The sequence below is a fragment of the Carassius auratus genome, chromosome 23 (genome assembly GCF_003368295.1).
Source record: "Carassius auratus strain Wakin chromosome 23, ASM336829v1, whole genome shotgun sequence".
NCBI lineage: Eukaryota > Metazoa > Chordata > Actinopteri > Cypriniformes > Cyprinidae > Carassius > Carassius auratus.
Genome location: NC_039265.1, coordinates 18,697,024 through 18,724,859, shown reverse-complemented (window position 1 = coordinate 18,724,859; position 27,836 = coordinate 18,697,024). Strand labels below are relative to the sequence as shown.

The 27,836-nt window shown below is 37.7% G+C and overlaps 1 protein-coding gene and 1 long non-coding RNA gene across 2 annotated transcripts; both read left to right on the top strand.

Moving 5' to 3' along the window:
* Positions 1-26: 26 nt before the first annotated feature.
* On the top strand, positions 27-3,832 carry LOC113040895 (macrophage mannose receptor 1-like). The gene is made up of 5 exons (XM_026199090.1): positions 27-161; positions 1,243-1,281; positions 1,619-1,981; positions 2,309-2,575; positions 3,477-3,832. The coding sequence occupies exons 2-5, from the start codon at positions 1,245-1,247 to the stop codon at positions 3,830-3,832; spliced, it is 1,023 nt and encodes a 340-aa protein (XP_026054875.1). The 5' UTR covers positions 27-161; positions 1,243-1,244.
* A 7,975-nt stretch (positions 3,833-11,807) lies between these two features.
* LOC113041707 (uncharacterized) lies at positions 11,808-12,455 on the top strand. The gene is made up of 3 exons (XR_003275438.1): positions 11,808-11,840; positions 12,000-12,047; positions 12,370-12,455. It is a non-coding gene; the product is annotated as an uncharacterized LOC113041707 (long non-coding RNA).
* The last annotated feature ends 15,381 nt before the right edge of the window (positions 12,456-27,836 follow it).

Genomic DNA, 27,836 nt, shown 5'->3' with positions numbered 1-27,836 from the left:
AGAAGGAAACAAACCTGAACAAAGAAACAAACAAGTCACAGAAAGGAGTAAAGAAGGGAGGGAACCAAAGATGGGAGGAGCAGAAAGAGAGAGGATCGGTGATATCAGTCTGTTCTGATAAAAGAAGAAACACAAACACACCTGAAACACAACATCTACAGGTAAGAGACTCTGAGTTATAACTTTACATTGATCATAATATGATTGATATATCAGTGTTTATCACATTATATTAAACTGATCACTGTTTAACTAGTGAATGTGTGGAGTTTCCTCATTTTATCTGTTGCTATCTGGGTTTTTATAGAGAAAAATTACAGAGAAAAACTTTCCCAAGTGTGTCCTAAATATATTTGTGTACTATATTTATCAATTAAACAAATTATACTCTATTACATGAGCAAAACCTACTTACAACAGCAATGCAATACCAGATCATAACGTCTGTGTGAACTTAACAGGCAGAAACATGCAGCATAAAACAATACACTGTAAAAACTGATCATATTTCTTTCTAGTAAAACATTAAAAAGATACAGTAAAAATCTGATAACTGTATCATACTGTTTATAACTGCTAGAAATGTAATTTTATAGTCCTTTGTGTCATTGTTTCATTCATATAGTAGATTTATTATTTTTAACTATATTACAATCTGTTTTTAAGGTTGTCAGTGTTTTAAAGATTTTGCTATATTAGGTTGGGTTAGGGTTAGGGTTAGGTTGCTATATTAGCATTACAGTATATCAGTTCGTGTTCCTGTAGCTCAACTGGTAGAGCAAGGTTGGGGGGTTGATTCCCCGGGAACACATGACAGGTAAAAGTTGATAGCCTGAATGCACTGTAAGTCGCTTTGGAAAAAAGCGTCTGCTAAATGCATTAATTTAATTTAATTTAATTTAATTTAATTTAGTGAAATATTTTCACAAATGATGTACAGTAAAATGTTTTTCTGTGAATTCAACTTAAATCTGTAAACCTTAAATGTTGCTGCTGTATTTTTTTATGTAAAGTTCAGGCAACCACAGCTGCTTTTACTGTAAGTTTGATGTATTTTCAGTGTATTTTCACACTGAATCGTGACACACATCAGCTTCAGGAGCTTCATGTGTGTATTTATAACTGATGTAGAATCTAATAAGCGATGATAAAGCAGAAATGACATGATCTGATGTTCTGAATCTGGTCAGATGTTCAGCGTCTGCTTCATTTATTGAGACTGATTTCTGTTTTTTCCCTCAGAAATGGAGAGAATCACACTGATGTCTGTTCTGCTCACAGGTGAGTGCTTGACTAGTACTAGTGCTGATAGTTAGTGTTAGTGCTGTCACAACTAAAAGAGATCTGAGCCAACTTTCAAGTTCAAGATGATCCAAAGAATTCGGTTTGGTCACTGAAAATCAAATCTCTGGAAATGCAGCACATTCATGTGTTTATCTTTAAAGTGCACTCAATGTTCTTCCTCTAGAGCTCCACAGTCTCACCAAATCCTGTAGAAACACTGAACGTACAAAAACACCATTCAGAGCACTTTATCAAACACATACTGAAACTCTGAGCTCTTGAAATACAGTGTGGATATAATGAGTGAGATCTGTGTGAATGTGTCTCTCCTCAGTCGTGGTCAGTTCGTCTCCGCGTCAGTATCACTTTGTGAATCAGAAGAAGAACTGGACTGAAGCTCAGAGATACTGCAGAGAGAAATACACAGATCTGGTCTCTATCAATGACAAGAATGAACAGAATGACACAAATCAGCTCCTACAGAGAGTGATCAGTGCTGACCGTGTCTGGATTGGGCTGCAGGACGCATGGGTTTGGTCTCTGAATTACTCTGACTTCTACAGAGGAGATGAGTCTCAGTTTAGGAAGTGGGGACCAGATCAACCAAATGGAGATGGAGACTGTATTTATATGAACAATGATGGACAATGGCATGATGTAGACTGTAGAACAACAAGATATTTCATCTGCTATAATGGTGAGTTCAGCTGAATGTTACATATCTGATGAACTTTGCACTATTAATGAACCAAACTGACACTATTATCTTCTTTAAAGCTGCTCTTAGCTGAATTGAACTGGTTTCTGAGTAATTGATGAACTTTGCAACACTGACACTTATTTTATTTTGAATAAAATACATGTGACTTGATTATGTGATTAAAACAGAAATGTTCTAAAATACTTGATACTTGAACAATCAACCACAATTAGATTAGTTTTTTGTTCTTGGTAAATAAGAGGAAAAAGAACATGTATTTTATTCTTTAAATCAATATCAGACATATGTTTTTCTCTTTTAAAGGCAGCAGTAAAGGATTCGTCCCTGTACAGGAGCAAAAGAACTGGATTGAAGCTCAGAAACACTGCAGAGAGAAACACACAGATCTGGCCAGTGTGAGGAATGAGAGTGAGAATGAACAGATAAAGAACCTAACTTCACCTAATCAAGCCTGGATCGGTCTGCAAAGATTCTGGGTTTGGTCAGACAACAGCAAATTTATATCCCCTCTCTGGAGCAGTGGTCAACCCAATAGCAGAGATGGCAATAAAAGCATCTGTGTATCAACTGGTATAAGTGAAGGAGGATGGACAGACGAGCGTTGTTCAGTTCATCATCTCTTTGTGTGTTATGATGGTGAGTAGATCAATCATCTGAGCTGTTGAACATCTACTTGTTAAACTACAGAAACTCTCTCATCATTACAGTGTGACTGCACTATTCCTTTAACCAGCAATTCCCAGAGTTTCTGTCAGTGAAAGTATTTCTTGAAGTCTTTAAATTAATGTTTCAATAATTTGACAAAACATTCACACATTTATGCTTCTCTGATGTCAGTTAATGATCACAAGACATGCAGCTAATCAAATAAAATAACTCTTTTTATAAAAACGAAAACAAATATTACTTTTGTGAATTCACTGCCATGTACAATTAAATCATTTTATTTCAAACTACAAGAGACAATACTAATAATGATGTTTTAAATTCTTCAGTTTCAAACTTTTAATCCTCAGGCTTTTGTTTTGGTGAATATTAGTGAAAAGCTGTAAACTTCTGTCCACAAAAAAAAAAGTTAGAAAAAAATGCACATTGGTAAATGATGTAAACTGGGTTTACACACATTGGGTTCTCAAATGCTCATTAAACTCAGTGTTAATGTGAAGCAGTATTTAATGTGAACGCTGAAAGCACTGTTTTAGAAGCTGCTGGTGTGTAAATGAACACAGTGCCACGCTTCACTCTGAAACACAACACATCAGACTTTGATTTGATTATCACACTAAAGCTATATCATGACTTCAGATTCATTTTGATTAATTGTGCAGCCTCATTTAAATATATACATTTTTCATTAATTATTTAGTTTCCATAAACTCAGGAAGTCTGTTTGAGAAACTCCGCTGCTTTAACTCAACACTCTTCATATGAGTTCCTGTGTTTAAATGCTTCACTTTCTGTTTGTTTCCAGATAAACTGGTTCTGATCCGAGAGAATAAGACGTGGTCTGAAGCTCTGAGATACTGCAGAAATATGAGCATGGACCTGGTGTCGGTGGATTCGGAGCAGATGCAGAAGCGGGTGATGAATGTGACCTCGAGCGCTCTCTCTGATCACGTGTGGCTGGGTCTGCGTCACTCCTGCACAGTGGGGATCTGGTTCTGGGTCAACGGTCAGACCGTGTGCTATGATCAGTGGGCTTCTGGTTATGACAGCGGACCGGACGAATGTGATAAGACGGTCAGATCCGGAGTCATTCGAAAGAATGATACTCGCTGGATCAGCCGCCCTGAAACTGATAGATACAACTTCATCTGCATCAAGTGAGTGCTGGAGACTCACTGATTACATCTGATCCAGATTACAAATATTCTGTACTTTAATTCGATTACACTACATTTTAAAATACCAATATTTAGAGAACCGTTACTTTCTTATGGATTACATGTTCACACAATACAAGTAAAGTATTAATTTAATTATAAAGTAATCACAAAGTACTCAGAATACATTACTTAAAACGTGAAATCTAATGGATTGTTACTAAATAAAATTTTCATGATGTACTTTGTAACCAGTAACAGACTTATAATATAATATAATATAATATAATATAATATAATATAATATAATATAATATAATATAATATAATATAATATAATATAATATATAATATAATATACCCACTGTGAATCATATAACAGATTATAAAATTCAATAAAGCCATTTGGACTTGATTAAAATTAATTTAATTCCAGTTTACTTGAAAAACTATTTTCACAATACATACCATTTCAAAATAGCTTCATGGAAAATGTATATTTCATAGTTACAATCATGAAGTTTTCTGTTATTGGACTCAAATCATCTCCATTTAAAGTCTTTAATGTCTATTTGAACTTCTGTCATGTTTTTATTTAAGATAAATTCAATGATTCAGTTTCACGACTCATGAGGTGATGGAGACAAACATTTACTGTGTTTTCTTTCATTTGACTTTATTATTTTTTTAATTGCATGTTATTTAGTACTAAGCAATTACATTTACTTTTCTGAAAATAATATGTTCAGTAAACTTCATCTACAATGACTGCAGACATACTCATAATTGTAATGCATGCAACTTGATATGAGACAAAAGTCTCTAAACAGATGCTGTGATGGAAAATATTTAAGATGCTCTTATATATGTGTCATGTTCAGTTTTGGTTTTGGTTTCATTTTGATAGACTTTTAGTTTCCTTTCAGTTTGCTTAGTCGTCATGGTTTTTAAGTATGTTTTTATCTGTCACTATAGTTACTGATTATGTTGTTCACCTGTGTCTCATTAATTTCCTTCATTACTGTGTATTTGTTTTTATTCTTCTCACTTGACATTATAGACTATGAATATTTTTGTGTGATGTGTGATGTTCCTTTGTATATAATCATCTACAATGAATACATGTAAAATAAATGGATAAATGTAACAATTTTATATAATGATAATAAATGTTACTTGAGTGACTTCATGAAATATTTGCACTATATTTGAACATTAGCAGAAGCATTTAAATAAAGTGGTTTAAATACTATAGCAAATTAAATGTCCAACAGATTGGAATTCTAACTGAAACATTTCTGCTACAAAAATTATTTTAGTTGTAATTATTGTAGTACAAGTTAAATTAAACACAAATTAGAAATGTGGACCTGGCAACAAGCTAAAATAGGGTTAATTTGATATTATTTCAGGTGATGTTTTTTATTAGTTTTAATATCCCTGTTTCCAACAAAAGCTTTTTAATCAGAGCATACACTCAGTCTCTGATGATTTTGCATATTTTACTTGAAAGCGCTCCTGGTTTCCAGGTTTGATTGTGTTTTTTAACATCATTATCATTGTAAGTCTCATGCGAATGAAGGTCTCCAATGGTGGATTAAGGTTTCTTATTTGTTCAGTCTTTTTGATGTGCAAAGTTATTTAATTTAAGTTCAATTGTAATCTGACTCCATTTTATTGTCTACTCTTACTCCATTTTATTATTACCTTGAATTTATGTAGAAATGCAAATTTGTTGCTTGTCTGTTTCTAATGAATATTCTTCTTGCATTTAATTATTCTAGTTAACTCTTCATAAAGTAACTTCCTTAGGAATCTATATCACTCAAGGTATATCACGCCGGCCGATGGACGTGTACCCTATGATCACAAACTCTCCAGTCTAATCATTAATCAGAGGTTATGACTAACTATTTAATAGACTGCCTCATGCTTGTCATTCTTTAAATATTGGTTCTGTTTAGCCCTGTACAGTCACCTAAATATCAATTCAGTCAAAGCTAAAAAAAATAATAATATGGCTATCAATATGAAATACTAATACTTCCATAGTGTTTTAAATAACTAATAGTTAGTCTAACTATTTAAAAACTTGAATTAAGCTGAGACAATAACTAGTGGTTAAGGCCAGTACTATGAATTATGTCCGAACAATGCTAGTACTACAATAGTATATTTTGTCTAGCCCCCATAGTTTAAGAGGTCATGAGGTGCAATTTCAGGTTTTCCTTTCTCTTTGGAGTGTTACAAGCTGTCCATGCATAGATAAGATCCTTAAAGTTGCAAAGACTAAATTCTCAAACCCAAAGAGATATTCTTTATAAAAGTTAAGACTCATCCATGCCATCCTAAAATGTATTGTTTAAACACGCCCCCACATGTCTACATCACTATGTAATATTTAATAATACGATTTGCATAGACCACCGAAATGTTCAGGCAAAGAAAGAAGAAGTAACTTTTATTCTTGCTGTAGTATTGTTGGTGCTGCCGCAGCCATGTCATGGAGATGCTGTGTGTTTCATTATATTTTAATATATTTCATCAATATTCGAGTGTTTAATACATTTAATGAAGGACTGTTTCCTGGACCTGGGAGAGTAGCCTACAATGTGTCTGTGCTCAAAGGGTGTTTCTATAATGTATGGGGCAATCCCAACTTTGCAAGGAAAGTCTGGTGCTTCTGACTCTCAGCCTGTAAGTATATTTTCATATTTAAAGAATTTGCCTCTGATGATCCAATGTAGAGTAGTGTTTGTTGTTTCTCCTCTCACAAATGCAGACATGGTTTTATGTTTATGAAGCACGATATGCAATGCAATGCGTAAAAAGACAGTATAAGTCAAGTCACCTTTATTTATATAGCGCTTTAAACAAAATACATTGCGTCAAAGCAACTGAGCAACATTCATTAGGAAAACAGTGTGTCAATAATGCAAAATGATAGTTAAAGGCAGTTCATCATTGAATTCAGTTATGTCATCTCTGTTCAGTTTAAATAGTGTCTGTCATTTATTTGCAATCAAGTCAATGATATCACTGTAGATGAAGTGACCCCAACTAAGCAAGCCAGAGGCGACAGCGGCAAGGAACCGAAACTCCATCGGTGACAGAATGGAGAAAAAAACCTTGGGAGAAACCAGGCTCAGTTGGGGGGTCAGTTCTCCTCTGACCAGACGAAACCAGCAGTTCAATTCCAGACTGCAGCAAAGTCAGATTGTGCAGAAGAATCATCTGTTTCCTGTGGTCTTGTCCTGGTGCTCCTCTAAGACAAGGTCTTTACAGGGGATCTGTATCTGGGCTCTAGTTGTCCTGGTCTCCGCTGTCTTTCAGGGCAGTAGAGGTCCTTTCTAGGTGCTGATCCACCATCTGATCTGGATACATACTGGATCTGGTGGCTACGGTGACCTCGGAATAAGAGAGAAACAGGGTATTCACGTAGATGCCATTCTTCTAATGATGTAGCAAGTACATCGGGGGGTATGGGAAGTGTTCCTGGTTCCGGTTTACCTAATTAATGCAGCCTAAAAATCCTTTAACAGAAGTCATTATAACCAGTAATTATGTCACCACTTGATGAATGGATTGGGTGAATGGATATTATGGTAGGTCCCAGAGCCAGCTGTGTGCCAGTGCATTCGTGCAGAGAGTTGCCTCTGTTAGGGAGTAGAAACACTGGTAGTGAAAGGTTTCTGGAAATACAAACAGGTCCACCTGTCACTTTGAATCATCTCCAAATCAGCTGAACTGTTTGGTGATGCAGTCTCCACTCCCCTGGAAGTGCTGCTCGAGACAGCTTGTTGACTGCCTAATCGAACACTCCTGGGATGTGGATGGCATGAAGGGACCTCAGAAGCTTCTGACTCCGGAGGAAGAGGTGGTGGGCCAGTTGCAACATGCAACGAGAGTGTAAACCACCTTGCTGGTTGATATAAGGGATTATCTCAGTGTTGTCTATGCAGACCAGAACGTACTTGCACTGAAGGCAGCCTCTGAAGTGGCCCAGGGCAAGGCATACTGCCAAGAGTTCGAGGCAATTGATATGCCAACACAGATATGCCAATCTGTGAATATTACAGCATGCCAGGGGCACACCTGCTTAAAGGAATGAGGGATCCATTCATGGGATGAAGGTTCTGCGGCAGGCCGGTGTAAGCTGGACCTGGTGATACAATGTAGCCATGTGCTTTCTGGCTGACAGAATAAAACTCCATGCAGAGAAAAGAGATCCTCTGCGTTGGCACGAGTTTGCTCTTTTCCCAGGTGTCTGAGCACCAGGGGCGCATTACAGAAAGATCCTAACTTTAAAATTGTATCTTATCTGTTTGGTAACCATGGTAATTTCAGTTAGGACCAGATTTATGATGAAAGCTATTACACATCAGCATTTCCAAAGTATTATATCTTATCTTAACTAAAGATAGAAATGGGCTAAAACAGAAACCTCCTAACTTGACCAAAAATCCTAAAAAACTGTCTTACCTTTGGGACAACCCAAAGGCTGTCCTAATTTCAAAATTATTTGAAAGCTAATGGAAAAAACACTTACCGTTGAGCTGTCCAACAATGGTATTACATATATTAATAATTGAAAATGAAGAATTGGAGATGTTTAATGGTAGAAAGACTTGGAGGACCCTGAAGATGTGTTACACTTTGATGACAACACACTTATGATCTGTATCTGGGCTCTAGTTGTCCTGGTCTCCGCTGTCTTTCAGGGCAGTAGAGGTCCTTTCTAGGTGCTGATCCACCATTTGATCTGGATACATACTGGATCTGGTGGCTACGGTGACCTCGGAATAAGAGAGAAACAGGGTATTCACGTAGATGCCATTCTTCTAATGATGAGACCAACAAAATCCTTATGAAGCATTAACAGTCATCAGTTAAAAGTCACTAATGCCTCATATTTTTTTGCAAAAGGCAATTTTCAAAGTGAAGTAACTTCTGCTATTTTGTTTACCTCATCACCAGATTGCAGGTTGCTTGGTAACAGACCTGAGAGTGGATTGTCGAACTTGATAATACAATTTAAGATTCCATTACTAAACATAAGATAAAATTTTGTAAGACAGAGAATTTTTGTAGAATTTTTGTGGAGGACGCAGGGTGAACTGAATTACATAGCCGAGTCTATTGGGCCGCAGGAGCTATGGAGACAGACTGGGGAGTGCAAACCAGGCTTAGAAAGACAGTGCCAGCATGTTCTGTCCTTCCTCTTTGAACTATTGCTGTCTGGTTGACACTACAGAGCACTGCGCACCAGAACGGTCAGACACAGAAACAGTTTCTTCCCTCAGGCAATCCATTTCATGAACACTAAACAATAATCTTGGAACACACAAAATTATCATACATTTATTTAACACACATACTTATTTACATTTCAAATTTACACATAGCATACCTGTTCATACAAATTTGTCTATTTTGTATATAGTTTTTTTTGCTATTTTGTATATTTGTATATAATTATTTTTGTTATGTGTCTTGTCTTGTCACTGTCGTTCTGCACTGTGGAGCTTCTGTCACTAAAACAAATTCCTTACATGTGTAAACATTAACATACCTAGCAATAAAGCTCATTCTGATTCTGATTTTAATAAATATAAAGAAGAGTGAGTCCATTCCACTATTTGATGTGAGCATTAGTATTGGAACAGTTGAATGTAAGGCAGATGTAAAAGATTAAAAGCTAATGTTTAGTTGCTGATCCATTGCATGCAATCAGAGCAGTGAGTCTGTGACACATAGCAATCACCAGGCTCTTGGTTTCCCCAGCCTTTAATGTAGCCATTTTGCTTTTGCTTGCGAGTTTATGTCTTGAGTCTACTCTTTAGCCGGTAAAATTCAATCTCAACTGGATTTAAATCTGGAGATTGACTTGGGCAACCTAAGACTTTCCATTACGTTTCCCTGATCAAGTCCTTGACTGAACTGGCAGGGTGTTTTGGGTCATTGTCCTGGAGCAATATGAAGTGCTTTCTGATGACTCTTTTGGCATTTTCTTGAATATTGTTAGCCAATATGGTTTTTTACCCTTCTAAATTCATTCTGCTGATGTTGTCATACATTAAGTCATCATTAAAGCTGAGAGGGCCTTTTCCAACGACACCAAATGCATGCCCACACCATGGCACCACCTCCACCAAGCTTTACTGATGAGAATGTATGCATAAGATCATTTGCTGTTCCCTCTTCTCCACACATTTGCTTTTCCATCATTTAGATAAATGTTCATCTTTGTCTCATCTCTCCATAAAACTCTGTTCCAAAACTCTAATCTTGCCTTTCTATTTTTGGTTTGATCAGAGGTTTGCATCTTTCTGTGTAGCTTCTGTAATTCTGTGTCAACTTCTCCTGCGCACTGTCGATTTAGCATCCAAATTCTTGTTTTTCTCCTTTAGAGTCAGCTCCATCATCTTCATCCTGGTTTGTGTGTGTCATCATCAAATTCAAGACTTAGAATGCAGAGGCAATGGATATAACTGATAAGACACAGCTCAACACTTTATAAAGAGCTGTGAGGCAACTGTTCCAATACTTATCAGATAGGGAGATGAAACTTCTTGGTAAAACATCTTTGTGTTAAATCGCCCAATAATAAAATGTGACATTCTGTAATTTTGTCTCATATTCATCTTTTAATCATATTTACAGATTTCTTAACTCCACAGCAAACAGATTAGTTTTATCTTTACTGTCCCAATACTTAAGAAAGCAGTGTGTATGTGTAAAACATTTGAACAATTTTATTGGAAAAAATATTTATTTATAAAATGTATCTATAAGATATGTTTTCTATATTATATTTATGCATAGTAAATATAGTACATTTTAGTGTTATCTAAAATAAAATCTGAACTATATAATATACAATAAAATACCTGTTTTTCATCTATTTCCTGAACCAAAAGAAGTTTTAAACACCACTGCATCCAACACATCTGAAACACTCATTATCCAAATCAGTATTTAAGATGCAAATGAAGTTCCTCTCTAATAAAGCACATTTTTACAGTTTCCTGTGGTTTGTTTTGGTACTTTCTTCCCTCCGCATTACGTCAACCTCATCAACGTCCCAGTCTGGAAATGTGAGCGTGATCTAGAGGAAGAACACGTCTCGATGCCCACACGTCCTTAAGATCTCACTTTCAATTAAATCTGCCCACAAAAGAGCTGTGATTGTCTCACAGGGGAAATGAAAACATCTGTATTAAACATCTGTATAATCAAAACTCATATCTGTGTCCAGCGTTGAGCTCGGTTTATAAAAGAGCTTGATTTCAGCCGTCCAGTCCCTCTGTCTGTGGTGGGACACAAATAGATGTTTATAGGGGCTCCGTTATGTTCATTAAAACACGCAGCGTCTGTCTGACAGCCCCCGCATGTCGAGACGCTCGTTTAAATGCCGTCTGTGTGATCGAGGAGATCCAGACCAACTTCAGTTCATGATCTCCTGCTGTTCTCTGTGCTTCACTAACTGAACGCTTCGGGTCGATCACAGGTAAGAACCAATCACCTCATGTTACACAGGGTTTCTGCAAACTTTATGGTTGTAGGCTTTTTTGTTTTTCAGATCAACTTGAGAAAAATGTAAGGAATAAATTGAACACAACTGTCTTGTTTTTCATGTCTTATTTTTTTTTTTTAAGTTTGAAGCATGAACATTTTGATTAGTTTCTCAGAAAACAAGACTTATCTTCAGTTGTTTTGCATCTCCAGTAAACGTATCTTGATTAAAGAATGTTTGCATTGGAAAACAAGACAAAAAAATGTTTTTTAAGTGCATGTAACATTTTTGGCCATGACTTTATTTATTTATTTTTCTGATTTATGAGCTTTTTAAGGCCTTCATTTTTGAATTTGTGTGTCAATTAAGGCTTTTTAAGACCCACAGAAACCCTGAAGATCCATCATTAATTGCTTTCATTGTTTGTACAGTGACTTTAAAGATGAAGATCGCTTTGCTGGTTTTGGTGCTTCTGGCTTTCGGACACTCGCTGCCTGTAAGTGTATTTGGCTATTTTAGTTTCTTCCCAAAAACTGATCTGTTAAATGAAGCGCAGTTCAAAGTCTAACTCACTGACCTGAATGTGATTGAATTAAAAGTTTGATCAGAACATGATGCTAAACAAACGTCATTGTTTTTATCCTGATACAAACAGATGCAGCGGAGGAGAGTAACGAGATCAGAGAGCTCAGAAGGCGACGGGGTAGGAAACACACACACACACACACACAGACACAATCTCTCACAAACAAACACTCAGTTACATAAACACTCACTCACTCTCATGCACATATATGCAAAAACAAACTAGTTTGACTATATTACTGCGAGCTCAGTTTCCATATTATGATATATGATATGTTCGAAACACACCTGTGACACAAACCCCTCAACATTTTTAGATTTCTGTCAAAATATGATTTGCCTTTCAAACAGAGACTGAAACAGTGAAAGTGTTCTACAGGTTTCACTTCATCAGCTTCTTTATCAGAAACAACATCTGAGTTTCTGATGCCTTTTTTTAGAGCGACTGCGAGGAACACGGCAGTGAAGAGAAGAAAGCAGAAGAAGAGGAAGAAGGAGATGGAGACAAGGAAGAAGATGAGGAAGAGGAAGGGGGAAATGGAGACGAGGAAGAAGAGGATGAGGAAGGGGGAGATGGAGATGAGGAAGAAGAGGAAGGAGGAGAAGAGGAGGATGAAGATGGCAGTGAGGAAGGAGAAAGTGATGAAAGTGCCGCTGCTGATGAAGAGAGTGAAGACGAGCAGAACAATGAGGAGAACAACGGAGAGGAAGAACAAGTGTCTGGGAAGATTTCCTCAGATCTGACAGACGTCAGTCGATCACGTGATCATGTCCTACTGTAGTATTTCCATCTGACCCTCTGTGACGTGTGTTTACTTCCACAGACAGTCAGATGAAAATAACTGAAGTAGTAATGCTATAATAGTATAATAAAACCTCAGTTTAAAAACAAATCACTCTCTCCCACAGGATGTGACATCATGATGGGCGGAGCTCTCGCCGGGTGACATCATGAACACTGTGAAGATGATCATGATCACCGATCACGGAGTCAAAGAAGAAAATGAAAGCAAATTCATATTTAACATACATGCAAATTAAGATTTCAGAAATAATTCATACTCACATCATGAATCAGATCAGAACACAAAACCACAGTATAAAGTGTAAATAAATATTGCATGCTATTTTAAATGTTATTATAGTTTATAATTATTAAAAAGAATGGCATTTGAACATTTTTGTTTTATTTCACTATTATTTACCTCAGTCTGGTTTCTCAGTATATTATTTCAAAGCATTTTAAGGGCTGCTAAATATAACAGATGTTGTTGTTGTTGTTGTTGTTTAAATGTATAAAACTTATTTTGTAATTCATTGATTTGAATTCAATATTACATATATAAAATCACAATAAGTAGGCCTATATTATATATCAATAATTTGTTCGTGTAAATCCTAGGAACCAGCATTACCAGAGCAGGATTCTGTTTTAATGTCACATAAGTGTAAATAAGCCTCAAAATATATTCTATTGCTTTGAAAAACATCTTTAATAAAAGGTAAACTGTCGTGAAGTAAACGCATCACTCCTGTCTTTGCACGCATGCGCCTCTATTTTATTTATTTTTTAAAGCTATATTTAAGCATCTAATTGAAGTTTGATTAGCTTCTTTGTATGTAACCAACATCTAGTGGCTTTCATGTGACACCACAGCTGCTTCTTGATTGGACGACAGTAGGACTGCCATAATTATGAGAGACACTGTTCTCGATAATTACTGCTCACATTCATAAGAGTCTCATTATCACAAAAGAGTCTCTTCTCAATCATAACTGTAAATTAACAATTCATTTAGAAAAGATGAAAGAAAAGTGTTGAGTGGATACAGTCAAACCAAAAATTATTGTTTATTGAACTGTTGTAAAGAAAATTTAAATTTGCAATCACAGTAATTTCGGGAGAAAAACAGTACTCTTCGTGTTATATTGATTAATTATATGAAATTATATAAATATATACATTTTCTGTCCCGATATGTTGTGATCATTCTAATCTAAATGTATTTTATTAGACTGAATCGTGCATTGAAAGAATGCACTCTAAATGCGCATGCACTCTGTATGTCTAATTGCACTTCGCTAAAATAAAAATTATGATATTATCCTTACATACCTTTCTAAGTTATCTGACATTAATCAAGATATATTTGTTCTGACAAAGTTTAACTTCTTGTGTTTTATTAACATTTTCTAAACTATAGCCAATAAACTGTGATAATGTGAGAAATGTTAAAGGTGTCTGAATACATTTTGGTTTGACTGTATGAAAATACACTCCATGTGATGGGATTCGAGCTGTTGCTGGATAAATAGATGCAGAAGTCCATGTGTGGAGCTCTGGAGTGGGTTGTCGATGTTCCAGACGTCTCCGCTGAGTGCATTCGCAACGCCCTGATGCGTCCAGGTGAAGACCGCAAGCTGGCGCCGGAAATGAGCCTCGTTGAACAAGTGCGGAACGGAGCGCAGGAGTGACATGTGATTGGCCAGCGCACTCAGAGTGTGATCAACACGGCCGTGGAACACGTGACGGAACAGCGTATCCAGCACCGACACGTACAGCGACAGGAAGTAGTGCTCCACCTGTGCGAAACAAACACATGCAGGTGTGGTGTGAAGGTTTGATCGTTACGTCATCATAATCATTTACTCTCCCTCACGTTGAGCCAAGACTGTGACTTTCATTCTCTAGTGGAACACAAAAGATTTGGCCCGCATCGATTTCACACGGGCCAGATGTGGGCCAGTTCTTGGGCAAAATCGCTTGTTGTCTGGGAATTTGCAAGATGTCCAAAAGTGATCGAATGCTGTTTACGACTTTTTATCTCCAACTTTTCTCGTAAGTTTGAATTCTGAGATGTTAAGTCACTATTTCCGAGTTTATAACTAAAGTTATATAATCATTCAATTTTGAGAACAAAAAAGTTTAATTGTGTTTATAATACAGTATAAACTCACATTTCTGAGAACAAAAATCTTGAGATTATAACTCACAATTATGAAAAAACACAAATTACAAAATAATAAAAGTTAATTGTGACTTATCTCAAAATTCCAAGTTTTCTTGCGATTCAGAATTCAAAGATGCTAACTCCCAATTGCGAGTTTATAACTTAAACTCATTTATTTTTAAGTTGTTATTTTATAATTATTCGATTTATAACTCGCAATTGCAAGATACAATTCTGACAAAACAATAAAAAAAATTACCTTTTATCTCACAATTCTTGGTTGTGCAACTGTGAGACAAATTCGCAATTTTGAAAATGCATTAAACAAAAAAAAGTAATTTTGACTTTTTATCTCATGATTATGAATTCTACCTCACAATTTGGAATTCATATCTCACCATATAGACAATTCAGAATGTTAACTCACAATTGTGAGTTTATAACAAAAAAAAAATTACTTACAATTCTGCGAACAAGAGATAAAAGAAAAAGTTGATCAGGAATCTCACAATTCAGATTTTTTCTCATAATTGCGAGTTTATATTTACAATTCAAAATTGTCTTCTCTCACACTTTTCTGGGGAAAAAAAGCCAGAATTATGCGATGTTGTGCAATTGCAAGAACTAACTCACAATTCTGAGAAAAAAAAGTGTTATTGCGAATTCATAACTCAGTTCCAAGACATTAACTTGCAATACTCCGAAGGTACAGAATAAAAAATAATAACGTAATTGTAACAATTCTGTTTTTATATCTTACAATGAAAGATGTTAACTCACAATTGTTATCTTATAACGTAAGATACAAACTCGCAATTTGAGAGGGCAAGAAACATGATGCTAAACAAACGTCACTGTTTTTATCATGATACAAACATTTGCAGTGGAAGAGAGTAACTACATCAGAGAGCTCAGAAGACGACGGGGTAGGAAACACATACACACACACACAATCTCTCTCTCTCTCTCTCTCACACACACACACACACACACACACAGACACAATCTCTCACAAACAAACACTCAGTTACATAAACACTCACTCACTCTCATGCACACATATGCAAAAACAAACTAGTTTGACTATATTACTGAAAGCTCAGTTTCCATATTATGATATGTGACATGTTCGAAACACACCTGTGACACAAACCCCTCAACATTTTTAGATTTCTATCAAAATATGATTTGCCTTTCAAACAGAGACTGAAACAGTGAAAGTGTTCTACAGGTTTCACTTCATCAGCTTCTTTATCGGAAACAACATCTGAGTTTTTGATGCCTTTTTTAAGAGCGACTGCGAGGATAAACTGAAATTGACACAAAAGACTGAAATTGAAGGGTTTTGAAGTGCACCAAACAGCATGTGCTTAAATTCATAAGAATGTAATCGATATCTGATAAATACAGTAAGCAACAGAGATAATTACTCAACACTGTTTGACATCAGACATGTTTTTACTTTTTATTATTATTTTATTATGATCAAATTACATGTATATGACAAACAATACACATTATTAACCATGAACACAGTTTGACATCAGACAGATGCACATGGACTGTTATATGGAGTCCTTATTTTCCGTCACCCAGTTTTCTTGTGTTCTCTTGTAGTTTCTTGTTTCATGTTTGTTTTGTTTCTGGTCTGTTTTCATGGTTATGACCTGTTGCCTGTCTGGATATAGATTTTGGGATTTCACATTAAAACTCACTGCTATTGGATCTCTCGTTCCTGTGGTCAATCATTACAGAAGGACTCCATCCAACCAGATCCAGTGGTGTGGGATTTTGTGTCCGTTCCCCAGCCAGCATGGAGAAGTTAGATTCCTAAAATTAACCACCCTCCGTCAAAGGGGGAATGAGGTGGGTGATGTGGCACAGGAATTCTGGACCCTGGCTGTAGGATTGGAATATAATGATGCAGCCTTGAAATACTTTTTCAACGCCTGTCTGGACAACCCTCTACCAGAAAGGGAAATTAATGAGCAGGAGGTCTTTGATTTTTGGGGGTTCATACTGTACCTGCAACATCGGTCTCAGTGGGATACCCTAGCCACACCTGTCTCTTCAGGTGGGATAGCCAACCCTAGACCGGGGTCTCCAGACAGGAGGACCACCAGCCCAGCACCACTGCACAATATGGCCGCCAGTCCACCGCCTCAGCACAAATTGTTCACCAGCCCAGCACCGCTGCACAAGATGTCCGCCAACCCAGCACCACAGCACAAGGTGGCTGCCAGCCCAGCACCACTGCACAAGATGAAAGCTACAATTGACCCTCCAGAGTCAAGTCAGGTTCCTGTTGACCCTCCAGAGTTGAGTCAGGTTCCCATTGACCCTCCAGAGTCGAGTCAAGTCACCATTAACACTCATGAGTTAAGCACTACCACAATTAGACTTCAGGAGTCAAGTCAAGTCACCGTTGATCTTCATGGGCAAGGTCAAGTCACCAGTGTTCTTCATGGGCAAAGTCAAGTCACTGATGATCTTCATGAACAAGGGCAAGTCACGTTGATCTTCATGGGCAAGGGCAAGTCACTAATGATCTTCATGAGCAAAGTTAAGTCACCGTTGATCTTCCTGAATCCGGTCAAAACACCACGGAACTACCAGAGTCTCTCCACATCTCTGCTGAACTACCAGAGTCTCTCCACGTCTCTGCTGAACTTCCAGAGTCTCTCCACGTCTCTGCTGAACTTCCAGAGCCTCTCAACGTCTATGCTGAACTACCAGAGCTTCTCCAAGTCTCTGCTGAACTACCAGAGCTTCTCCACGTCTCTGCTGAACTACCAGATCCTCTCCACGTCTCTGCTGAACTACCAGAGCCTCTCCATGTCTCTGCTGAACTACCAGAGCCTCTCCACATCTCTGCTGAACTACCAGATCCTCTCCACGTCTCTGCTGAACTACCAGAGCCTCTCCACATCTCTGCTGAACTACCAGAGCCTCTCCACGTCTCTGCTGAACTACCAGAGCCTCTCCATGTCTCTGTGGAACTTCCAGAGCCTCGTCACATCTCAGCCAAACTCCCTGAGCGCTCGGCTTATCCTGTCGTGGCCATGGAGGCCATCCAGGAACTCACCGCCTGCCCTGTCAAGGAGACCATCTACCATCTCCTCGGGGCCATGGAGGCCACCCTTAACCTGTTCATGTTCTCTATTTCAGGCTTACCTAACCAGACTTGCTCTCCTGTGTCATCGATCCCACTGTGGTGGTCTTCGGCACCGCCCTTGTGGGCTGCTGTCTCAACCGCACGGCTGTGGTGGTCTTCTGAGCCGCCCTGGTGGGCTTCTGTCTCAACAGCATGGCTGTGGTGGTCTACTGCACCGCCCTGGTGGGCTTCTGTCTCGACTGCATGGATGTGGTGGTCTTCTGCACCGCCCTGGTGGGCTTCTGTCTTGACAGCACGGCTCCAGTTCCACCTAATCCACCCTGGATACTTGCCCTGTCGGCTCGGTCCTGGGCCCCTGAACTTTCTGTTCCCTCCTGGTCTTGTGTTTTGTTTCTTGGTTTTTCTTTTTCTCTCTCTTTCCCTCTATGGACCTGGCCCTCCATCCCTCCCCTGGTCCTCCGCAGGTCCACCTCCCTCCTGGTCTCCTTCTTGCACTCCCTATCTCTGTTTCCATCAATTACCTGGCCCTCTGTCCCTCCCCCTGGTTCTCCGCCGGTCCACTTCCCTCCTGGTCTCTGTGTTCCTTGGTTTGCTCTTGTATTAAGGTAGAGCATCTGGTAGCTGCTCCGTAGACGAGGGGGTAATGTCACAGTGTTTGTTCTGTGTTACCCCGGGTGTCCAGTAGTGGTCTCACTTCCCCATAGGCACTTCACTGCAGGCACTACATTTCCCACATAGCTTTGTCCCTTCATCATAGTTAATTGCACAGCTGTTATTGCACTCAGCTGTCTCCTCTTCCTTTGTTATCCTGTCTATATATACCAATCTGTTTTCATTCTGTTTCATGGAGTCCTTATTTTCCGTCACCCAGTTTTCTCATGTTCCCTTGTGGTTTCTAGTTTCTAGTTTCTTGTTCCATGTTTGTTTTGTATCTGGACTGTTTTCACAGTTATGACCACTTGCCTGTTTGGATATTGATTTTTGGATTTCCCATTAAAACACACTGCTATTGGATCTCTCGTTCCTGTGGTCAATCGTTACACTCAGGCCCCATAAGCTACTTTCCCTTTGAACACGAAATAAATCCAGGTTTATTATCTTTGTATAATTTATTAAGCTATATTATTTTATATTAATAAAATATATATTTTTATTTACATTTCTTACTTTCACTGTATTTCTGTGTTCTAGTTTCTTGTTCATGTTCATCCATTTAATTAAACGTAAATAAACCAAAATATTTGACATTTGACATTGACATTATCAAGTTAATTTTTTACATTTATATTATATATATAAATAACAGAGTAGCAGGCAGAATATGCAATGTAAAAAAAAAAAAAAAAACTACTCTACGTATACCCGCGGGATTTTGCGGGCGGGAGCGGGACAAAACTTGATTGTTTGCGGGTGGGAGTGGGAGAAAATAACATGGGCTGGATATCACAGTTTGTGATATCTGGTTCACAAAAGAATAATTCGATGTAACCGGATCTTTTTGAACCAGTTCACCAAATCGAACTGAATCGTTTTAAACGGTTCGTGTCTCCAATACGCAGTAATCCACAAATGACTTAAGCTGTTAACTTGTTTAATGTGTCTGACACTCCCTCTGAGTTCAAACAAACCAATATCCCGGAGTAATTCATTTACTCAAACAGTACACTGACTGAACTGCTGTGAAGAGAGAACTGAAGATGAAGACAGAGCCGAACCAGATAACGAACAAAAGATTGAGTCTTGAGTCAAGTCACTGTTTCTGTCAGACGCGTCCGATTCGAGAACCGAGGAGCTGATGATACTGCACATGTGTGATTCAGCGTGAATGCAGACCGACACACAGAGCGTCTGAACTGAACTGATTCTTTTGGTGATTGATTCTGAACTGATTCTGTACTAATGTTATGAGCCCAAGTAAACCGAAGGCTTGAATCAAGGGCAATGATCGCTAATGACGTCATTACGTCGAGCGCAAAAAAAACAGTGAAACGTTTTCTTCAACCGGTTTATTGAATCGAACTGTCCGAAAGAAGAAAGAAGTACTGATGATCCGAACACCGATGCAACCGGTTCTTGACTTGTGAACGAGTCAGTCTTTTGTTCGTTATCTGGCTAACTGACCCTCTGATGTCACAAGGACTACTTTGATGATGTTTTTCTGATGTTTTTCTGATGTTGGACATGGACAGTATACCGTTCCCACAGTTTCAAAGGAGGGACTGAGAGCTCTTGGACTAAATCTTAAATATCTTAAACTGTATTCCGAAGATGAACAGTGGTCTTACAGGTTTGGAATGACATGAGGGTGAGTTATTAATTACATAATTTTTATTATTGGGTGAACTAACCCTTTAAGATACAAACTCTCAATTTGAGAGGGCAAGGAACATGATGCTAAACAAAGTCACTGTTTTTATCATGATACAAACAGATGCAGCGGAGGAGAGTAAAGAGATCAGAGAGCTCAGAAGACGACACACACACACACACACAGACACAATCTCTCACAAACACTCAGTTACATAAACACTCACTCACTCTCATGCACACATATGCAAAAACAAACTAGTTTGACTATATTACTGAGAACTCAGTTTCCATATTATGATATATGATATGTTCGAAACACACCTGTGACACAAACCCCTCAACATTTTTAGATTTCTGTCAAAATATGATTTGCCTTTCAAACAGAGACTGAAACAGTGAAAGTGTTCTACAGGTTTCACTTCATCAGCTTCTTTATCAGAAACAACATCTGAGTTTCTGATGCCTTTTTTTAGAGCGACTGCGAGGAACACGGCAGTGAAGAGAAGAAAGCAGAGGAAAAGGAAGGAGGAGATGGAGACAAGGAAGAAGATGAGGAAGAGGAAGGGGGAAATGGAGACGAGGAAGAAGAGGATGAGGAAGGGGGAGATGGAGATGAGGAAGAAGAGGATGAGGAAGGGAGAGATGGAGAGGGAGAAGAGGAAGGAGGAGAAGAGGAGAACGAAGATGGCAGTGAGGAGAAGAAAGTGATGAAAGTGCCGCAGGTGATGAAGAGAGTGAAGACGAGCAGAACAATGAGGAGAACAACGGAGAGGAAGAACAAGTGTCTGGGAAGATTTCCTCAGATCTGACAGAGGTCAGTCGATCACGTGATCATTTCCTACTGGAGTATGTCCATCTGACCCTCTGTGATGTGTGTTTACTTCCACAGACAGTCAGATGAAAATAACTGAAGTATTAATGCTATAATAGTATAATAAAACCTCTTTGTTTAAAAACAAATCACTCTCTCCCACAGGATGTGACATCATGATGGGCGGAGCTCTCGCCGGATGACATCATGAACACTGTGAAGATGATCATGATCAGCGATCACGGAGTCAAAGAAGTAAAGCAAATTCATATTTAACATACATGCAAATTAAGATTTCAGAAATAATTCATACATCATGAATCAGATCAGAACACAAAACCACAGTATAAAATGTAAATAAATATTGCATGCTATTTTAAATGTTATTATAGTTTATAATTATTAAAAAGAATGGCATTTGAACATTTTTGTTTTATTTCAGTATTATTTACCTCAGTCAGGTTTCTCAGTATATTATTTCAAAACATTTTAAGGGCTGCTAAATATAACAGATGTTGTTGTGTTTTTTAAATGTATAACATTTATTTTCCTAATTCATTGATTTGAATTCAATATTACATATATAAAATCAAAATAAGTAGGCCTATATTATATATCAATAATTTGTTCGTGTAAATCCTAGGAACTGGCATTACCAGAGCAGGATTCTTTTTTAATGTCACATAAGTGTAAATAAGCCATTTGGATCATTTGAATCAATTTTCGAGAGTTCGGAGTGGGTTCGCGAATCATTTGAGTCAGTTTGGGGATCACAAATCGTTTGAGTCAGTACGGGAGTTCCAAGCGGGTTCGCGAATCATTTGAGTCAGTTTGGGGATCACGAATCATTTGAATAAGTTCGGGAATTCGTAGCGGGTTCGCGAATCATTTGAGTCATTGTGGGAGTTCAAAGAGGGTTCGCGACTCATTTGAGTCAGTTTGGAAGTTCGGAGCGGGATCGCGAATCATTTGAAACAATTCGGGGATCGCGAATCATTTGAATCAGTTCGCGAGTTCGTAGCGGGTTCGCGAATCATTTGAAACAATTCGGGAATCGCAAATCATTTAAATCATTTGCGAATCATTAGAGTCAGTTGGGGAGTTTGATACAGGATCACGAATCATTTGAGTCAGTTTGGGGATCGCAAATCATTTGAATCATTCGCGAATCATTTGAGTCAGTTCGGGAGTTCAAAGCGGGTTCGCGAATCATTTGAGTCAGCTCCGGTTTGCGAATCACAGCTGTACATGGATAGGTATTTTTAACTAATTTATTTGCTAGTTCTAATTACGTTTTCCAAGCGTGTTTAGGTGTGATATGTAAACTCGTATTTTTTGTTTTAATGATGTGCCTTTTAACAGTATCTAATCTAAAGTTACATGATGAAGTCATACTAGTGCGGGTGTGCCTTTTGAGTGCATTCTTTCACTGCATTATTCTGTGTATTCAAATGCATTTATGAATGCATGTGAATGATCACAAAATTCAAGATATGGGGGTTAGAAAATTTATATATTTATATCATTTTATGTTGTTAATCAATATCACACGAAGACTGCCACTTCAGTTTTTCTCCAAAAATCAGCATGATTTAAATGTGATATGAAGTTACTACAAAACAATAATTTAATTACAAATACAAAATGTTGCAGAATAATCTTATATATGAATGAATAATAGCCTAAAGAACCTTTGCGCCCAAAGGGTTCTTTCTTGTCATTATAGAACCTTTATAGCATAAAAGCTTCTTTGGAGTTGAGTAAAGAACCCTATGGTTCTATATAGAACCCCAATGAACCCTTTTCTAAGAGTGCATGCACTCTGTATGTCTAATCGCACTTCGCTAAAATAACAATTATGATATTATCACAGACTCCTGACATACCTTTCTATCCAAGTTAAATGACATTATCAAGATAAATTTGTTCTGATAAAGTTTACCTCTTGAGTTATTGTCGTGTTTTATTAACATTTTCAAAACTATAGCCAATAAACTGTGATAATGTGAGAAATGCTGAAGATGTTTGAATACATGTCGGTTTGACTCCATGTGATGGGATTCGAGCAGTTACTGGATAAATAGACGCTGAAGTCCGTGTGTGGAGCTCTGGAGCGGGTTGTTGCAACGCCCTGAAGCGTCCAGGTGAAGAGCACGAGCTGGCAGCGGAAATAAGCCTCGTTAAACAGGTGCGGAGCGGAGCGCAGGAGTGACATGTGATTGGCCAGCATGCTCAGAGTGTGATCTCCATGGCCGTAGAACATGTGACGGAATGGCGTCTCCACCACCGACAGTGTGAAGGTTTGATCGTTACATCATCATTTACTAGTCATAGGAAGTTTAATTCTTTTCCACGAACCGGTTCTTTCGGACGGTTTGATTCAATAAACCGGTTGAAAAAAATGGTTCAGCGGTTCTTTTACGCCTTGACGTAATGAAGTCATTGGCGATGACGTAATGCGGTCACGTCTATCGTACATTCAAATATATAAAGTCAGTAATCATAACTTCAGTCAGATAAAAACCTCATGATCATGAAAAGTTTACAATTAAGTTTTGCAACAACACCTAAATACAGTAACAGCAATAATGTGCATACAAGGATTTAAGTCTTGAAGATATAAAGTAAATAAATTAGGTGTCATCAGCGCAGAAACCATGATCCACTTACTATACATAAGAACTTACGTTTCACCAGATTGCCCTTCATCCAAGCCCTCGGTTTACCCACGCTCATAACATAAGCACAGAATCAGTTCAGAATCAATCACCAAAAAGAATCAGTTCGGTTCAGATGCACTGTTTGTCAGTCTGCTTCACGCTAAATCATGCATGCGCAATATCATCAGCTCCTCGGTTCTCGAATCGGACACATACTGTACGAAAGAAACGGTTTTCAGTTCAGTGTACTGATGATCCGAAACCGATGCAACCGGTTCTTGACTCGGCTCTAACCGGCATGTGCTGCAGTTCAGTATCATCAGCTGCTCTACTCGTGTCCATGTTCTGTTTACTACAAACTCAATTTGTGAATGTGTCATCATTAACTATAAATACAGTACAGATGTTTCATATATCATCCCTTTTTCCTATTAAACATAGAGTCTTTAGAGTCTCAATTATTGTCCAACTTCCCTGAAAACCCCTTTTGGCATTATCTACATTATCTACAATATACAGATCAGAAACATTCATCTAAAAAAAAAATTGGAAAAAAAAGCAAAATAAAATATAATTATTTGATCATACTTTCCGATGTTTAACAAAATACTTAATACTAAAAAATTACACGCATGCGCAGTATCATCAGTTCATCAGTTGTGAAATCAGACGCGTCCGAAAGAAACGGTTCTCGGTTCAGTGTACTGGTGATCCGAAAACCGATGCAACCGGTTCTTGACTCGTGAACGAGTCAGTGTTTTGTTCGTTATCTGCAGTGCTAATTTTGTTGACTAAATATTTTCGTCATTATTTTCGTCACGAATATATTTTTGCGGACGAAAACGAAACGAAAACTAAAAAAGAAGGCACTGATGGAGACTAAAACTATGACTAAATTGATTGACATTATCGTCAACGAATAAAGGACGAGATGAAAATAGACTGTGACGAAAATCAAATCAGCAGACGGGAGAGATGCGAGGAATGAACAAAAGAACCGGCAAAACGGAACAGGCCAGACTGCATGAGAGAAGAGAACCAATCCGAGCCTGACTTATTGAGACGTGAAGCGAAGGTTTTCAGTTTTTAAATGAGCTCCCGGGAAGCCGGCATTCGAAGAGGTGATGTCTAAAAGAGCGACAAAATGTCCACAGCTCACTTCACGTTTGACGACGAACAAAACAAAACAAAGTGTAAAGCACGCGGAGCGCTCATTCGTGGCAAGAACACAACCAATTTGAAAAGACATTTACAGACGAGCCACCCGGACATTTTCTCAAATGTAATTTCACAACGATGTTCTTTTGTTTATTGAGCTAAGCAAAACTGGAAGACTGCAGTGCGTAGATGTTGTAGCATTAAATATTACGAACTAAAAAGTACTGTAAAATAGCCCCTTCTTCAAGTTAGATGAGAGCACAATACTAATACGTAATATTATGATACATACATTTGATTAATACTAATGTTTAGTATATTTTATAATGTTCTACTTGTTGACAATATCACAAATATTTCTATATTAGTCATGTGAAACGTGAATGTTCACATCCTATCATTATACATACTAATCTAGCAATATTGTAGTATTTAAAACATACAATATTGCTAGACAAATGAATACCTTATAAAATCTTGTTACTTTTTTTATCCACCTAGCTGCCAACTTATTAAATATTTACTTTTATTGATGGTCAATTGGCAGCTAGTTATTGTTTACATTATCATGATAGTGTTTGTTGCTGCATAAAAGCTTTTGAATCGAAATAAAGACACAGTTATGTTGAAATAAAGTTGAATTTGTGTTTTATATATTTTGGTTAAGTTTGTTTCCTATACCAGCTGTAAAAAATTGTCTAGTAAATCTGTTATTGATTTTAGTCTTATTTTAGTCAACTAAAATACCAAGCAATTTTAGTCGACTAAAATAAGACTAAAATTAAAACAAATCAGATTACTAAAACTTGCTTAAAACTAAAAAGAATTACAGTCAAAAGACTAAGACTAAAACTAAATTAAAATATTGTGTCAAAATTAACACTGGTTATCTGAAATTATGTAAGTGTGTGTGTGTGTGTGTGTAGTAGAGCACACATTCCCAGAGATGTGTATAACAACACCTACACCACAGACACTAGTCCATAGCGAGATTTGATTAAATGTTCAACTTTTGATTTATTCATTCAAAAATGGCAATTCCTGTCTCTTTGCAAACACAAATGGGGTGAATTTATGAATGAAAGTGTAAAAGTTATGACCTATGGAGTCAATTTAACGACTTATATATAACGACTTATATTCGTTTTGCAAATGAAAATTAAAGTATTGAGGAAAATAAATTAGCTTTTTGCAAACAAAAATTAAGAATTGCAAAACATAAATGAAATAGCGCAAAAGCAATGATTTTGCAATTCATATTTTCCATGGTCATATCTATTAATTTATTTGCAACTTTTATTTTGCGTGTCAATCTAGTTTGAGCTTGCGATACCATTTTCCTTTTGCACTTCATTTTTCTACACGTCTCTCTTTGTGGCACTGTTTTGACGTGGGGGCGAAGTCGAGTGACGTGGGCGTGTACAACATGCATCCCTGGAAGTGACGTCATCGGTCCGAGATGCATTTGACTCAGTTCGGAAGTTCTAGTGGGTTCGCGAATCATTTGAGTCAGTTCAGGAGTTCGTAGCGGGTTTGCGAATCATTTGTGTCAGTTCGGGAGTTCAAAGCAGATTCGCGAATCATTTGAGTCAGTGTGGGGATCAAAAATAATTTGAATCAGTTCGGGAGTTCGTAGCGGGTTCGCGAATCAATTGACTCAGTTCGGGAGTTCAAAGTGGATTCGCGAATCATTTGAGTCAATTTGGGAGTTCGTTATTGAGCGAGTGGATGCATTACCATGGATTTCTCCAATTGTAGTTGTACAGAAGAAGACCGGTCGTATTCGCATGTGTGTAGACCTGCAAGAACCAAATAAAGCTGTTTTTGCGGACAGTTATCCTTTTCCCCATATTGATGAGATGATGTCTATGCTGCGTGGAGCAACTGTCTTTTCTACAAATGATTTAGAGAATGCTTATTTCCAGCTTTTGTTACATGAAGTAAGTCGTGATTTGACTGCATTCATCACCCATGAAGAATTATTTAGATTCTGTCGAGTACCTTATGTTCTTGCTTCAGCTCCATCTGTCAGAAAGTGTCATCGTCTCAAAAGAAGATGAAAACATACACAGACCTCAAACGAAGAGCCTGTACTCCTAAGTTCAAACCTGGAGACTGGGTGCGTATAAAAATTCCTGTTCATGTTCCAAAAGGACATCCAATTCAAACATCTTACCGAGATTTTTATTTTGACAGGTTGTCGTAAATACATTGCCGTTTCTGTCAGTCTGTACGATACGAATGAATGACGATAGTTTTATCAAATGAAATGGTGAAATCCTCTCATAGCGCGCTGATGTGCACATGTGTAGCATACATCATGCATTAATATAGTGAAGAGCTGAAAACACCACACATGCTTCACTGTGTGTGTGTGTGTGTGTGTGTAGTAGAGCACACATTCCCAGAGATGTGTATAACAACACCTACACCACAGACACTAGTCAATAGCGAGATTTGATTAAATGCTCTACTTTTGATTTATTCATTCAAAAATGGCAATTCCTGTCTCTTTGCAAACACAAATGTGGTGAATTTATGAATGAAAGTGTGAAAGTTATGACCTATGGAGTCAATTTAACGACTTATATATAACGACTTATATTCGTTTTGCAAATGAAAATTAAAGTATTGAGGAAAATAAATTTGCTTTTTGCAAACAAAAATTAAGAATTGCAAAACATAAATGAAATGGCGCAAAAGCAATGATTTTGCAATTCATATTTTCCATGGTCATATCTATTAATTTATTAGCAACTTTTATTTTGCGTGTCAATCTAGTTTGAGCTTGCTATACCATTTTCCTTTTGCGCTTCATTTTTCTACACGTCTCTCTTTGTGGCACTGTTTTGACGTGGGGGCGAAGTCGAGTGACGTGGGCGTGTACAACATGCATCCCTGG

Bases quoted from the DNA above. Each gene is read 5' to 3' on its own strand.
- LOC113040895 (XM_026199090.1), top strand. From the start codon at position 1,245: ATGGAGAGAATCACACTGATGTCTGTTCTGCTCACAG. The intron at 1,282-1,618 runs GTGAGTGCTTGA...GTCTCTCCTCAG, and splicing joins GATGTCTGTTCTGCTCACAG to TCGTGGTCAGTTCGTCTCCG. The intron at 1,982-2,308 runs GTGAGTTCAGCT...TCTCTTTTAAAG, and splicing joins ATATTTCATCTGCTATAATG to GCAGCAGTAAAGGATTCGTC.